The 17,005-nt window shown below is 45.6% G+C and overlaps 1 protein-coding gene across 3 annotated transcripts in view; it reads right to left on the bottom strand.

Annotated features, from left to right (window-relative positions):
* Positions 1–10,304, bottom strand: part of SYT16 (synaptotagmin 16) — a 148,843-nt gene extending 138,539 nt beyond the window's left edge. The window contains exon 1 of one of the 3 annotated variants that reach the window (XM_030558537.1): positions 10,255–10,304. In XM_030558537.1, coding sequence (XP_030414397.1) covers positions 10,255–10,267 — 13 coding nt within the window. In that variant the 5' untranslated portion in view covers positions 10,268–10,304. The remainder of the gene's footprint in view (positions 1–10,254) is intronic. The other 2 variants (XM_030558535.1, XM_030558536.1) reach the window with 2 other exon arrangements.
* Positions 10,305–17,005: the final 6,701 nt, after the last annotated feature.

Raw genomic sequence — 17,005 nt, 5'->3', positions numbered from 1 at the left:
AAACCATGTTTGTACTTACAACTTGGAAACAGAAGATTAGAAAGCAAGAAATAGAAATCACTCCTCATCCGAGAGAGCATACAGGCAGACAGACAGAGACTCAGACACAACTTTTTTCCTCCACACAGAGTTGAAAAAATCCGGTTTCCTGATTGGTCCTCTGGTCAGGTGCTTCAGGTGAAAGAGACACTAACCCTTAGCTATCTGTTTATGACAAGGTGAGTGACTTGGTTTCTCACCTGAGTATGCACTTGTAGCACTGGGCCAGTGTTAAACTGTCTCATCCACTTGAAAGTTTTCCTTAATATTTATTCTATTTGAATGCCTGCAGTCTACTGAAAGAGTTTATGCACCCACTGCACTGTGACCACAACACACACTAGCTGCTTTGGCTAGTGCACACCAGATATTAGTATGACTTCGGGGGGCGGATTTTCAAAGCTCTTTAGGAGACTATGAAGATATATCACAACCAGGAGAGCCCATTAAGCTCTCTCTAATGTAACAAATGCTGCCTCTCCCCTTTAATTGTCTACCATTTCTTCAGCAGAACCACACCTCCTGCATTCCTCCTTCCAGAGGTGCACACACGGTTGCATATATCCACAGAGTACAATGTTAATTCCATGGGGTAAGCAGCCCTCCTTGGGTTCTAAATTCTGATTACACTGCCAAATTAAAAATGAAAATTCCCCCTGCACAGAAGGCTTCTTTTTGAACACCGATCAAGAATTAAACAGTGATTTGAAATAATCTTCAAACGACATATCACTGAAGTTTGAATCCACATTTTCCTTTCAATGTTATTCCACGGAGACACGTTATAAGCACAAACAAAAGCTCTTTTAGAAAATCCAGTGTGTCCTGAGTATTAAGAAAAGAACCTATGATCACAAGCAATATTTTGAACTAAGCAGACATTTTTCAACATTTGCTTTACAATCACTAGACAGACAGACACAACACAAGCCTCCAGTTGGACAGGGAGAATTCTGTCAATAGAACATCAAATGACACAAAAATGGTTAACACAACAAAAATCAAGATATCTGAGCAGGTACTGGCTATCTGAAAAAAAGTCAGAGGAAGCATTTTTGTATGAAACTGCGTAACACTGGAAGGGAGACTTTGGCAAACCAGTAAAGTGCCTAAAACCACTATGGCTTATTGTTAAAGGCGGCCTAGTCAGCAAGCTGTAAATGGACTATTCAGCAATCTCAGCTTGACCAAGGCAGGAGGGGAGGGGGTTTTGGGTGCCACAGCAAGGGCAGCTTGACTCCACGTCCTTCCTGATAAAAATTGTGTTGAAGTTGCTGATACATATATTTTAAAAGAGGAGGATGTACCCTCAGGAATGTCTATTGGGGTCTCAAGACTGCAAACCCTGGAAAGACTCACACCTGGTTAACCAATAATCAGAAGGAACCTCTTGCTGGATCATTGAAATTGCTTACTTAACAAGGTTTCTTTAAGGGACATGTTGTTGGTGTCACTAGGCATAAATCTAGGCCTCAGTGAACCAAAGCTCCTCCATGTTGAACTCTACTTCATCTAGAAAGCTAGCAGCTGTGAAATTAAATGTGTAACAGTAAGTTATCAGTTGCAGCACAGCTAAAACCGGTCTAAAGCAGTAGTGATAAGGCCTGTGCACCTTTAGCAGAAGGACAAGATAACTTGAAGAAGGAAAACTTACTAACGAGCTGCTGTGGCCAAGATTACTTAATGCACCTACGCTTACGTAACTGCTACATATTTATTTGCCAAATCTCACCCCCACCCTCTGCACATGTATATGTGATGGCAGCCACCTTGCCTGGCACCAGAGATTGAAGCAGGAACCTTGCAAGCTAAAATTGCATTTCTATATCTTAAGCTAAAAAAACAGACTCTGTAGATGACAGCTGTGACAGACCCATACTTTCCTGTGGATTTCCCTCTCCCGCCACACTCAAAAGATGATTATTCTGCTCACATTCTTATCCCACGGCCATCACCGTGAGTGACTTGTTCAGATAAACCCATTTGTTCACTTAAGTCCAATTCAAACTAAAGGATTTTACAGACCCTTTAAGTCACAGGATCGGGAACTAAAGGTGTGGGGGTATTGCAGCACCCCCAGGTTTTGCACAGGGTCCCAGCTGCCACCAGACCCATGCCCAGGATCCCCACTCCCACCACACTTGCACCCAGGGCTCTGCTCCTGGCCCCGCACCTGGGGTTCTGGCTGCCGGTCCCACACCCGGGGCTCTGCTCCCACCCGCAGCTGTGGTCTCAGCTGGCTCACCCTGACATTTGTCTGCAACCCCGCCCAAGCCACAGCCCAGACAGGAGTAAGAGGGTGTAGGGTAAAAAGTTTGGGGACCACTGGCTTTCAACATCCCCACTATAAAAAGTGTTCCAGAGTCATTGCTTTCAGTGAGAGTATGAAAGGTCCAGTGCACTGATGTGCCCAGTGCATTGATATGAGAGTTAAACAAAGGGCACAGAGTCATGGTACCACTGACTCGTATTGGGACAAGGCTTAAAAACATAACTATGGTATGATTTCCTTCTCCACATCCACGAGATTTCTAAAGGACTCCAGATCCTTTATTCACCCCCAAAGCATGCCTCACTGAAACGGTAGGCACTGGAGACTCTCCCATCTCAGGACCACACTTGCTGATAAAATTAGACCTGGCCTTATTGGAACTTTAAGGGTTAAATTATATTCAGTCACATCAGTGCCAACCCTGTTGGCTTCATGGTGGACTGAACTGGTGTGACTGAGAAGAGAATGCAGATACTTAGCTGTGATATTAAAAGTATCCTTGCCACCCTTAGACAAAACTTCCATCTTAAGCACCCACAAAAGTCACCTGTGACTGGACCTACCTCAAAAACACTGGTAGCTTTCATTAAAGCCAGAAGAGTTATCTTTCTACAGAAGAAGCACCAATCAACTCCAAGTCAGTAAGAATAGTCAAAACAGCTATGAAACACAGGTCTGATGAGAAAGTCACTAGAGCAAATAACAGAAAAAGGAAGCTTATACCAACAGAGGAAGTGTCAAATGGACTCTCTCAAAGTATAATACCAAGAAGTTTTCTGTATTTTCACGGATCAACATATTTTACTCATCTGTAGTCCACTGGTGTAGTCCTGTTGATATCAACAGGGCTAAATTCACATGGTAAAGTTAAGCAGAGGCATGAGTGTTTCCAAAACTGAAGCCTAAATCTTGTAATTGTCAGTATTCTGGTTGTTTCTATAAATCTCCAGTTCTCTTTCAAACCTGTCTACGCTCTGTGCTTCAACATCTTGTGGCAATGATTTTCCCAGGCTTCCTTTTGATGTCACTGTGCCTCCTTAACAAGTCAAAGCATTTTACATTGTTTTAAAAACAATCCACTCTACTTTGACATCTACAAAAAAGTGTTTCATAACAAACAAGGTTTGAGCCCATAAAACAGGTAACAATTGTCTAAAGATCTGTCACATTTGCACACAGCTGATTCAACCCACAGAACTAGGAGTATAAAACCAGAAACATGTTTGGAAACCTGTGGTCCTTTGCAGCTACCTTCTGTGCAACTCTCTGAAAACACAGAGACATGCCTACTCCAAGATTACCTGAACCTACTCAGACATTAATACAATAAAGCACCTTCAAAATAAATATCCAGAACAGGTATTTAAAAAACTATGAATGTCATAATCAATCCCATGTGAAGAAAAAAGAAAAATATTAGAAGGTCAATTTAAAAAACTTCAAGAAGATCTGTAATTCATCTTCAATACAGAAAAATCCCATATTTTCTAGTATTTAAAAGTGACTGCCTTAAACAGACTGATGTTCTTGTAGCAATTCTCCTCTCTTTCCTTTGTGATTCTTCTTTTCTTTACAGTTTATTCCCTCTTGGAACAGCTTTCATTTGATAAGAGTCTTAGGAACCCTGAATGGATCTAATACTATGAGGAACAGACCCCTAATGTTAGATATGCATTAAAATTATTCAGGTTTTTTGGTATTTGCTGGCCCTGAGCAGAAGTGCAGCCTCAGGTAGGGTCAAGATTGCTATACACACCCCTCTTTAGACCCCTCATCCCCAACCCTTGAGACAAAAAGGACAATTGGTGGATCAGGGCTGCTCTAACACATGCCTGGCTGCTGCTGGCCACCAGGAATCACCGACAAATAGAGATGCTCTGGTTATACCCCCTTTCTGCCAGGAATGGCCCCCGTGAGAGGCTGCTGCCACAGAGGCCACTATGGGGGCTCTACTTCATCCACAACTTTCCCCACACAGGGGGAATCCTCAGATGGTCAGTTCGGTCAGCTTTACAACTGCTCTGGCAACATGGCTGGTAAATTCATAAAAACTGACTCCCAATGTGCCAGTTAGATTTTAAAGCTGAAATCCAACTTGCCCACGGGGGGGGGGGAGGGGATAGCTCAGTACCTTGAGCATCGGCCTGCTAAATCCAGGGTTGTGAGTTTAATTCTTGAGGAGGCCACATAGGGATCCGGGCCAAAAATCAGTACTTGGTCCTGCTAGTGAAGGCAGGGGGCTAGACTTGATGACCTTTCAAGGTTCCTTCCAGTTCTAGAAGATTGGTATATCTACAATTATTACTATTACAACTGGATAAATATCATAGCTACCATCTAAATGGAATTAGCTTACAAATTATGTTAAGTTCTTCTCAGATCAACTTTTATCTTCAATAGTGTTTCTCAGATCAGGACACAGCTATTTTCAACCAAACCAGTTTGTTGACTCACCAACAACCACACAGGAATATAATCAACAGTTTTATAAGTCATGTTTAGATATCCCAAACATTCCAGCAATGTTTTGAACCCAAAACACACATGCAGTCCTGCAAGCAATTGTCACAGGTCAATGTCAAGGCCCAGCAGCTGTACCATAAAATACTAATCACCAGGACTTCTTACTACATTTAACTGTAATCATCAGTTATCGGTTCTTCACTATTGCTGATACACTTATCGCACATCAAATAATTCTCTCAAAACTTAGAATGCACTTTGTCTTAAGGCACTCTTATGAATAGTCCGCTATTCCTTGTGCTTGGTTTGAGAGGAACTAGTTTATATCACCAAAAGGAACTACTTAAAATTATTGTTTGATGCTCTCATAAGCCAATCTATTTGGATTTACAAAGGAGGAACATGCATATAGCATCACTTAGTTAAAATATGGAATATGGTTCCTTGAGGTTTCATTAGAAAGAGTACAGACTCAACAAGGAAACTTTCAGTTACTTCTATTAAAGACAAAGAGAAATATACCCTCTGAAATGAAATCTCACCACCACTTCTCAGTTCTTGCAAGCTTGTGATAGCGGAGAGCTATTCACATGGCTGGCCCAAGTGCCTAATAGCACTTCATGAGATCAACAGCTTCTTTGGCGGGTTCAGCGAACTCTGAGGTCTCACACAGTGACCTCAATTTTATACCTTGTTTTCAGAAATCGTTGGAAGGGGCAAATCTCCTGTTTCTATTGAAACTTGCCAAAAAGGCTCTCACTTTTATTCTCTCTCAAGTTCTCTGTTGCTTTCTTCAACTTCTAGGAGATGGCATCAGTATACAAATATTTTTAATCCTTTCTTCATCACAGGCTGTGTGTGTTTTATTTAGGGCTGTCAAGCGATTAAAAAAAATTAACTGCGATTAATCGCACTGTTAAACAGAATACCATGTATTTAAATATTTTTGGATGCTTTCTACATTTTCAGATATATTGATTTCCATTACAACACAGAATACAAAGTGTACAGTGCTCACTTTGTATTTATTTCTTATTACAAATATTTGCACAGTAAAAAACAAAAGAAATAGTATTTTTCAATTCACTTCATACAAGTACCATAGTGCAAACCCTTTATCATGAAACTTGAACTTACAAATGTAGAATTATGTACAAAAAAAACTGCATTCAAAAATAGAACAATGTAAAACTTTGGCATCTACAAGTCCGCTCACTCCTACGTCAAGCAATCGCTTAGACAAACAAGTTTGGTTACAATTTGCAGGAGATAATGCTGCCTGCTTCTTGTTAACGTCACCTGAAAGTGGGACCAGGAGTTCGCATGGATGGCACTGTTGTAGCTGGCGTCGCAAGATATTTATGTGCCAGATGCGCTAAAGATTAATATGTCCCTTCATGCTTCAACCACAATTCCAGAGGACACGTGTCCATGCCAATGACAGTTTCTGCTCAATAATGATCCAAAGCAGACACATGTTCATTTTCATCATCTGAGTCAGATGCCACCAGCAGAAGGTTGATTTTCTTGATGGTTTGGGTTCTGTAGTTTCTACATCTGAGTGTTGCTCTTTTAAGACTTCTGAAAGCATGCTCCACACCTCATCCCATTCAGATTTTGGACGGCACTTCAAATTCTTAAACCTTGGGTTGAGTGCTGTAGCTATCTTCAGAAATCTCACATTGGTATCTTCTTTGCATTTTGCCGAATCTGCCGTGAAAGTGTTCTTAAAATGAACATGTGCTGGGTCATCATCCAAGACTGCTATAACATATATGGCAGAATGCAGGTAAAACAGAACAGGAGACATACAATTCTCCTCCAAGAAGTTCAGTCACAAATTTAATTAACATTTAAATTTTTTAATGAGCATTATTAGCATGGAAGCATATCATCTGGAATGGTGGCCAAAGCATGAAGGTTCATATGAATGTTTAGCATATCTAACACATAAGTACCTTGCAACACCGGCTACAGAAGTGCCATTCAAATGTCTGTTCTCACTTTCAGGTGACATTGTAAATAAGAAGCAGGCAGCATTCTCTCCTGTAAATGTAAACAAACTTGTTTGTCTTAGCAATTGGCTGAACTAGAAGTAGGACTGAGTGGACTTGTTGGCTCTAAAAGTTTTACATTGTCTTGTTTTGCAGTTAAGTAACAAAAAAAATCTGCATTTGTAAGTTACACTTTCACAATAAAGAGATTGCTCTACAGTACTTGTATGAGGTGAATTGAAAAATACTATTTCTTTTGTTTACCATTTTTACAGTGCAAATATTTGTAATAAAAATAATACTATAAAGTGAGCACAGTACACTTTGTATTCTGTGTTGTAATATAAATGAAAATGTAAAAAAAAATCAAAAAATATTGAATACATTTCAATTGGTATTCTATTGTTTAACAGTGCGATTAATCGCGATTAATTTTTTTTAGTTAATCGCATGAGCTAAATGCGATTAATTGACAGCCGTAGCTTAATTCACTTCAAGTACTGTATTTCTCTATTAACCCAGACCATTAATTGGAATTTCACACACACACACACACACACACACACCACTTTTAAACAATTTATTTTACTACTGCAGAGTTATACACTCATTAGGTGATGATATTTTTCAATATTATATTTCTTTCTGGTGCCATATAATTCATATCACCTGCAGACTGCAACAAACATTTAGGGAAAAAACCCAACAGAAGAATTTAGTTCTTCTAAATTTAGTGGACATTGTCTGTACATTCCCTATTTATAACTAATACCTTTTATTTTACATCCTTCAAGGATTACAACAGAACAAGAGACACTATATCGAAGAAACAATGCAGATCATTTGCATACAGAGGGATGTATATCTGATTAATAAGGCAGACAAATTAACTTGGGAGGGGAGGTGAAAGATACAGTAAACTTGACCCCTACAACCTTCGTCTTTCTGTAGGTCACTCCACAAGCTGTTCTTAACTGATTTAAAATTCTCAACTCATCTCTATTACTTGATTAACTTACAGAACACAGTGGGTCACTCTGCACAAGCCAAGATGTTTCCCTGGTTTGTCAGCCTGTGGGAGGCTCTTTTTAGCTAGTCAGAGGGGAAGACACATATTTGCCTTCATATATGTTATGAGATTCTTGCCCAAGAAACAAACAATAACTTGAAGATTTTGTTTAAACATCTTGTTTCCTATTCCTGGAGGAAGATGTTAGAGGCAAACAAAGGTACATCTTTGTGATCTTGTTGGTGTTTTTGATGGGAGCAATAAAGGGCCAGCTTTTTTTATTTAAAGGACTGAAGGCTCTATAGTTATTAACAGTAGATTCAAGGCATACTGATATCTATACACCTCACATTTGTGCTGCCAGAGCAGTGCGAAGCAGCCACTCTGGGGATGAGAAGCTGGCCCTTTGTATTTTCATATATTTGTAAAATATTCTAAAATATGATAAAGACCATTTTTAATTATGTATTCAGCACCAATGCTGCCCTCAGGTCCCAGCTAACTTATAAAAGCAACAAGAGGAAAGCTAGAGTTTGACAAAGTTGTCGTATAAAATTGAACAAATCAGGTCATTCCATAGTTCTTCTAAGGCCTCAATAAAAGCAGTGCACAACAACCTACATTTCATCTGGGCCTTGCCCAAGAAAATCCGTCCTGAGGGAGATGCTCTTGAAAGAAATCAAGGAACAGCAGACATATTTAACTATCATTGTACGGCTAAAGGTAGAGGGAAACAGATTCCCTGAATAGTCTAACGGCTTCCAAAAAAGCTCAAAGTCAGGTTTTTGTTCTCGGCCATTTCTAACTTGATACGTACCATCATTTAAAGAACTCTACTATTTTTCAAAAACAATTCTTCCATCAGGCTATATGCAGTGGATCAGTTAAACTACCTTTAACAAGTATTAATGTCTCTTTCGGTATAAAGTATGAAGACAAAGATTGGGATGGTGATTCTAAACGCTAAGAGTACTGCCCTGAATCAAAGGTGGCACGACGCAGAACATGGTGACCAAACACTAGAGTGGCTTATATCAATTAACAGAGGTGGATATCACATGTGTGCATATAAAACTACTGCAGCCAAAACTTAAGCCTAGACAGTTCCTGTCACTATGCAACAACTGTAACAGATGAGCCAAAAGGGAAGCTGACCATAATTAGTAAAGGTAGTGTCTAGAGGCTGCAGCTGAGATCAGGGTCCCATCACGCTAGGAGTTATATGCACAAAGAGTAAGAAGCAGTCCTGTCTTTCAGGAGCTCCAGTGGTTCTCAACCTGTTTACCATTGTGGACCACATATGCGGCCCACAATGTGCTATGTGGGCTGCATCCAATACTACGTGTATGGCCCTGAGGATGTCACATAGGCCGCAGCTCTGTGCTGACTGGGCGGCAAGCAGTCCTTGGGCCACAGGTTGAGAACCACTGAGCTAGACTGTGAGGCAACCAACTTTTGGGGGCATATACTAAACAGATGAGCCTAAGCAGGGTGTAGTTTGAGGAGGCGGGGGGGCATTGCACTGCCCCCCAAACTGCAAGCCTCAGGCAGACATGGAATTTGCCCCCCATAAACAGCCCCACTGGCCTGACTGGAGCAGCCCCCCAAAGTAGACGTCAATCAATGCCTACGGGCCTAAATCTTATTCTCTCAAATAAAATGAAACATAAAATCACGTCCATAAAAAAACCCCCACTCTTCCTGGCTGCAAAAATGGTGCCACTGAATAGTTAGCAGGTAGCTGAACTGGGCCCTCCTGATTTTCTTCATTCTAGCAGCAGGACGGGCCTGAAAGGCATCCGTTCAGTGGTAGGCCCTGCCTTTTACAGCCAGCATCATTCTCACTGGAAGCCCCTCTCCTAACAGGTGACATTTCTCTCTGCTCTGGTGGGACAGCCGCTGACCACAGGAAAATCCTGCCTTTTTCAGCAGGGCTTCCCTGAGCCCTGCCTATAGAGCCCAGGCAGTTTTCATGGCTAGCAGCAGGTGCAGGGCAGGGGAAGAGACCTGGCGAAAGGGGAAGGCAAAGGACATGCCAGTCAGTTCTCCCTCTCCCCCTAGGAGAGGGAGAGAAGCGCTCCCCATTGCTCAGAAGGGTGCAGGAGTCATGGGGGAGCTGGGGGAGTGGGAATGCTGAGAGGAGGGAGGGCTGCAGCCCGGCTAAGGGAGGTGGGGGGCGCAGAGAGGGCTGCAGGCAGCTGGGGACAAAGGGGATTGAGGAACTAGGGGCGGGGGGGGGGCTGAAGCCGGGAGGGGAGGGGCTGGGCAGAGGAGCGGGGGTGGCAGGGCTTGGGGCCGGGGCGGCCGCGAGGGGGGGGAGGCAGAGCAGCTGGCACTAGGGCGGGCGCTGCTGGGGGGAGGGAGGTTACGCTAAAGGGACAGCGGAGAGGCGGGGCTGGGGCTTCATCCCTGCCCAGGCCGATTCCCCGCTCCCAGCCAGCCATCGCCGCAGCTCCCCGGCCGGGGCTCGCACTTACTGTCGCTCGCCATGGCGCAGCCCGCAGCCGAGCGCGTCTTTCCCCGCCGGTTCCCGGCGCCGCCTGGCCAGACGCCGCAGCCCGGGCGCGGCGCGTACACACGCAGCAGCCGCCCCGGCCGGCGCACGCCGAGCATCCCACCGCTGCCAGCGGCGCCGCCCTGCAGCCCCCGCCCGGCCTCTTGCACGGTCACCAGCCATGGCCCAGCGCGGGGGCTCCTGGGCAGAATCGGGGCCCTTCTGCCACCACCCCCATACGAGCAGCACCCAGGAGCCTCTTAGCGCAGCGGGGGACAAGTGCCAGGGCTGGGGGCCGCTGCTGAGTGAGCACCTGCTGGGCCTGGCCCAACCCATCCCCTAGCCAGGCCGCTCCTGGCCTCTGGGAGTGAGAGAACTGGTGGGGGGGGTGTCAGGCTCCTGTTAGGGGGAGCAGGGCCCCGGCTGTCCCTGAGGGGCCTCTGGGAGGAAGCCGCAGCCCCCCTGTGCTCAATCAGTTGTCGAGGTCGCTGTTTGGCTGCTAATTGGCTTTGGAGCCCTTGCACCCAAAAAGGCCACCAGCGCACAACTAGAAAGAGGGTGGCCCTAGAGGGAGATGGCTCTGAAGGAGAGGGGTGCTAGCGGGAGGATTGCTGCCTGGGTCAGGAGTCCCACAGCCGTCCGTCTGGCCTGTGTACTGTAAGCCAGGCAGCAGCCCGCCTAGCATCTCTATCCAGGAGCACTCGCCTTCAAACTGAGCTTTGGTAGCCTTTGATCAGATCCATTAGTCAGTTAGCTGCCATCCATCTGCCTATGCGGTTAATTTCATACTGTTGTCCGAAACTGGCTCCTGTTCGGTGAAAGTGGGCCCTGACTCCCCTTAAAGAGTCAGCCAGCCTGTGACATGGGGTCTCTGGGGGGGTGAGGGATTTGAGCCTAAAAAGTAGCATCCTTATCCTCTTCCCCAGCTTTGTAGAAACTTCTTCTATATTTGGACTCTAGGTGTGGAGCGAGGTATTGTCCCTTAAAACATGCGAGGATTTGAATGGCTGTAACAATGCTGAATGCTTCTTATGACCTTTCCTCCCCTCTCCACTGAAACATCCCCTCTGGGCATCCAAGGGTGAGTTTGGGACATGCCCTGGGAAAGGGTTCTTTGAAACCATGCTGTCATAGTGGGGTGGGGACCATGCTGAGACACTGGGCCCCTGGATGACAGGTTTCAGAGTGGTAGCCATGTTAGTCTATATCAGCAAAAACAACAAGGAGCCCTTGTGGCACCTTAGAGACTAACAACTTTATTTGGGCATAAGCTTTCGGGGGCTAGAACCCACTTCATCAGATGCATGAAGTGAAAAATACAGGAGTAGGTATAAATACATGAAAAGATGGAAGTTGCCTTACCAAGTGTGAGGTCAGCCTAACAAGACAATTCAGTTAACAGTGGGATACCAAGGGAGGAAAAACAACTTTTGTAGTGGTAATGAGAGTGACCTATAACCCTCAATGACTGGAGATCCATGTGAGTTGCTGATGTGTGTGTCCTCAAGTTTAGAAGATCTTTGCCCCACTTGTTCCAGAGGAACTCTCCGAGCTGAAACTGACCTGTATGGAGTCATTCCTCCCACAGAAATGGTCTCTCGGACAACTAAAAAAATAAAGGTGGTTGCAATTTTTCAGATTTCAAATTTTGACCTAAAAAATGGGAGAAAAATATTGATGAAATATTATTTGTCTGATTTTCAACCAGCTCGAATAAAAATACATTAAATTTAGGCCTTGTCTACTGTACCGCTTAAGTTGACATGAGTAAGTTACATCGCTTGGTGTAAAAATCATCCCCTGAATGACATAACTTATATCCACTTAATGCGGTGTCTACACTCACCTATCAACATAGCTTCTGCCTCTCGTCGAGGTGGATTAATTATGTTGAGGGGAGAGTGCTTCACCAGAGCTGCTAAATCGATGCTGCATAAATCACAGCAGTGCCAATTTAGCATGATAGTGAAAACAAGCCCTAAATTATAAAGATGGGAGAAAGAGGAGACATTCAGCCCGAGCAAGAGCTGTAAAGAAATCTGACTGACAGTTGGACTTGGGGGAGGTTGGTGAGGGAGAGGGATTGTAATACAAGGGAGAAAACGAGAAGAAATTATACTGTGGGCATATTGCTTTTGTGTTTGCCTATATCTGTCTTGTCTTTTAGATTGTAAGCTCTATGAGGCAGGTGAATGTTTTCTATTCTGCACGTGCACAGTGTCATGGGGTCTCAGATGCGGTTGGGGTGTTTAGGTGCTACCGGAACACAAAATTATAGTGAATAAAGGTACCCAAAAGACACTTCTAAAAGAACTTAAATGTTAATAAAAGTTATTGGGTAGATTCACTAGCAGGATCCACTGCAGGTCAAAAGTTATTCTGGTGGTTAACTCACTGAGGTTCGGCTGTATTATAAAATGGATAGATGACACTCAATGCTGTGTCCAGTGTTGGTCACCCCATCTTAAGACATAGGGAAAACTGAAATGCTCGAGTGACAATGCTTAGAGACGTAGGATTTATAGTCCATACGATGAAAGATTGTGAAAATTGGCATCCATTAGCCTGGAAAGAAGTTGATAAATGAGTAACACCGTCTATCCTAATATCTACAAGCTCTTCTCAAACATCAACAATGTCTCATTTATTATCTGTGTTACTGTAGCCCCCAGGAGACCAAGGCCTGGCCCAGGAGCCCAGTGCACTAGATACTGTACAGACACAGAACAAAAAGGCAGTCCCTGCTTTATAATCAAAGTATAAGACAAGAGACGGGTGGATACAGGCAAATAGACGACTACAAGGAAACATGAGATAATCCCCCTTTACTCTCCTACATACCTGTAGGGTCAGGTACGCTGGCAGGGGTCTCCAGTTTTTCACTGCCATCCCAATCCGCAATCTTACTCCCCACCTCTTAAAACACATGCCTGAGGGACTGGGCTTCTTGGGCCATAGTCTGAACTCTTCATATGCACACACACACACAGAGGATGCACTCGCCTGGGAAGAGACCTCCAGCTTAAAGCCCCTTGTCCAGCCCTAGTTGTTGGTTGGGGGTCCACAGACAAATGTCACCCCCACCCTACACCCCTGCCTGCCTGGTACAGTATCACAGTGTAGAAGGATTTACCTTTCAGCAGTTGCTGGGTAGGGAGAGAGTTTCTTCGCTTCGAGTCACTTCCCTACTGTCAATGTCCCTGCGAGTGCCTCGGAATTAACCATGTGAGGAAAGTTAGGTATCTTCACCTCCCATTTAATCAGTGGGGAAACTGAGGCACCATAGCCCTCAGTGACTAGCCCTGAGTCATGCAGAGAGTCCTGTGGAAGAGACAGGAATAGAACCCATGCTTCCTGACTCCATTCCCATGTTTTAACTATGTCAGACCTTCTCTCTCAGGAGCAAGCTGTTCAAAATGAGGGCATTGTGTTTATGATCACAGGGGATGTGAAAGCCGTGCTCACTGATGGTCGCATGGCAATGGCATATGTGCAGCTGAGCCTGCCCTGAAAAGGCACAGCGCCCTACACAGGGGCTGCCCTACCCAGCCCTTCCTACATCTCTCTCCTCTAGCAAGCATATCAGTGCTACCTTCACATTCCCCTGCCAACCCTATTTGTTGTCTTGGAAGGTTGGTGCTACCAAGACAGCTGTTATTGGTAGTTAGCATTAGCACTGTGGCAGTATTGCCAACCCTAAGAGTTCAAAAAGCATGAGTCAGACCCTCCAAAATTACAAGACCTTTTTAACACAGTGGTCCCCAAACTTTTTACCTTGCACCACCCCTTACCCCGTCCGCACCCTCTACGGCAACCCCCGAAGCTGAGCCAGAAGAAGGGTTGCAGCTCCAGGAGAGGGAGACCTGGACAGGGGTAAGAAGGCTGAGACCACAGCTAGGGGTGGGGGTGGGGCCTACAGCCGGGGCCCTGGGGGTGGGACCAGGAGCAGAGCAGGGTGGTACTCGCTCTCTGCCCCCACCCCCCCCCCCCCGATAGCATGCCCCATGGATTGAGGACCTCTATTTTAAAATAATACATCTGAGGTTCCTTGCTTTGTTTTCTGGTTTCTGAGTCTGCAGGGAACACATAGCTTATTTTCAGAGCTTTTCTCTATGACATGTCTAGAAACATACTTTCTGTGGGGTGGAGGGGAATGGCAGCTGAGGTTTTCACAATCACTTGACTCTGGAAGCTGGGGCTTAAGTAAAACACCAAATAGCATGAGATTTACAATAAAATCTTGGCCACAGTGAGTGGTGTTTTGCCATCAGAAGCCAGATCTCAGCTGGTAGAAGAGGTTTTTGGGTTCTATTTTCATTTACCAGATTATTTTCTATATGCTCAGAAGATTTTATATAAATACCCTGCATCAGGGGTGAAAGTAACTTACAGGACTTACCGGTACTGCCGGAGTCCTGAGGGGGGCATGGCCTCATCCGGAAGAGGCATGGCCTCTCAAGATTTAAAGGCCCTGCGGCACCAGCTGTGGCTGGGAGACCCAGGGCCTTTAAATCAACCAGTGGCTCCCAGCTGAAGAGGTGGCTGGAAGGCCCCCGGAGCTCAGGGGCAAATTAAAGGGCCCAGGGCTCCGGCTGCCACGGGGAATCCCGAGATTTGCGGGGCTGGGGCAGGGATTTAAAGGGCCAAGAGCTCCTGCCGCTGAGGGGAGCCCCAAGCTCTTTAAATCCGGCCCCAGCCCGGCCGCTGGAGTCGTAGGTGGGGGCTTTAAAGGGCTCTGGGCTGACTGCAGCCATGGCAGCCCAGAACCCTTTAAATCTGGCCTCAGCCCAGCCGCCGGAGTCGCAGGCGGGGGATTTAGAGGGCTCTGGGCTGCCTTAAATCCCTGCAGCGAAAGCTGGTGCAGTCTGACACGGCGTACTGGCTCTTGCCGGTAAGCCATACCGGCCTATACCGGCTTACTTTCACCTCTGCCCTGCATAAATAATAATGTCAGTACACCAATTTAACTATAAATTCCTTTATTAAATCCAAAGACCAAATGGTATTTATACAATTGTTCTAAACATGCCTAAAAGGCCTAAATAATAAATCATTTACTACATCAAAAGAGTAACAAAACATTTATAAACATTTCATCAAGATATTTACAAACAGGCTAAATCTAGGGCTGCTTAGACCAATATTAATCAGCTCCAATTTCGGCAGGCAGGCAGGTATTAGCAATGAACACTTTAAGAGTTTATTTTTTTACACCTTTTAATGCACAAGTGATATAATTGACAATTACTGACTGCAGCTAAAACCAGTTTGAGACAGTTGACCCGTATTTCCAGTCTTAATCCAGAATTACAACCTTTTTCTCCAAGGCCTTCCCTCCCTATCTCTTCCCCTCCTTGCTGACTAACAGCTTTTTCCTTTGCACCTCTGTTCCCATAGGCTATGTCTACACTATGCACCTTTTAGCTACACGGCCGTGCCGCTAAAAAGCGCAGTGTAGCCGCAGTTTGTCAGCAGGAGAGAGCTCTCCCGCCAACAAAAAACCTTCCACCTTGGCAGTAGCTTTGTTGGCAGGAGAGCTCTCCTGCGACATGTTGTTCACATGGTTTTTTCATACCTCTGAACGACAAAAGTTTTGCCAACGAAAGTCCAGTGCACACAAAGTCATAGGCTTTATTTTTAAGATAACGCTGGTGTGTGGTGCGGGAAGCAGTGTTCCCTCTAATTTTTCCCACGCATGTGCAGAACAAAATTTATGTGGTGGGGCTGGGGCCAAGGGATTGAGAGTGTGGGAGGTGGCTCAGGGCAGAAGATTGGGATGGGGAACGAGGGCTCTGGCTGTGTGCTTGGGAGTTGGGCCGGGGATGAGGGTTCTGTGGTGGGGCAGAGAGTTGGAGTGCAGGGGGGAGTGAGGGCTCTGGCTAGGGGCTCTGGGAGGGGCCTGGGATGAGGAGTTTGGGGTGCAGGATGCCCTGGGGCTCCCCCCAGCTGTCTCTCCTCACAGCAGGAGCTGGGCTGGGGCCAGGGCTTTTCTTTACAACACCTATTTCTTTAGCCAAACTAACTTTAATTTTATATTTATTCTACAACAGTGGTTTTCAAGCTTTTTTCACTTGTAGACCCCTAAACATTTTCAAATGGAGGGGTGGACCTCTTTGGAAATCTGAGACATAGTCTGCCACCCCCCGCCCCAGGGGTCCAGGGACCACAGCTGAAACCTACTTTTCTACAATATATTTTTTAAGCAAAGATTTGCATTTGTGATCTGCTTGGCTGCGATTTAAATTCCAGTAAGAACCATAGGTACAATTTGACTGCTATGGGGGGAAGGGAAAGGGATGGGGGGTTAAACACATACGTGAACGCTGAAGCCTTTCCCTTGGCTCACTGGATCTCTCCCCCGCCTGGAGTGGTACCCGGGCTGTTGGTACTGGGGGGTGATGGGCCAGCTTAACAGGGGAGCCCCAGCTGCTGCTGGGGGCTGCTCCGGCGCTGGCTGCTGCAGCGATGTCGCTGCTCTGGTGCTGCTGCAGGTGCATCTCTGATGGGGCTGCTGTTGCTAAGGGGATGCCCTATGCCAGGCTTCTGCTTCCCCCCCCCACAACACATTCCCGTATCCCCTTCTCTCCCCCATCCCCTCCCCACTGTCCCCTGCTCCATCCCATTCCCTTCTCTTTCCCCTGCCCTATCTCACTGTCTCTCCCCCACACACACATCCCTCCCCCAGCCCCACCCCGCCCCCCACTGTGAGCACTCCCCATTGTACAGGAAAAGGA

This window comes from Gopherus evgoodei, chromosome 4 (assembly GCF_007399415.2).
Source record: "Gopherus evgoodei ecotype Sinaloan lineage chromosome 4, rGopEvg1_v1.p, whole genome shotgun sequence".
NCBI classification, from domain to species: domain Eukaryota; kingdom Metazoa; phylum Chordata; order Testudines; family Testudinidae; genus Gopherus; species Gopherus evgoodei.
This window is presented reverse-complemented; position numbering and strand designations above follow the sequence as displayed.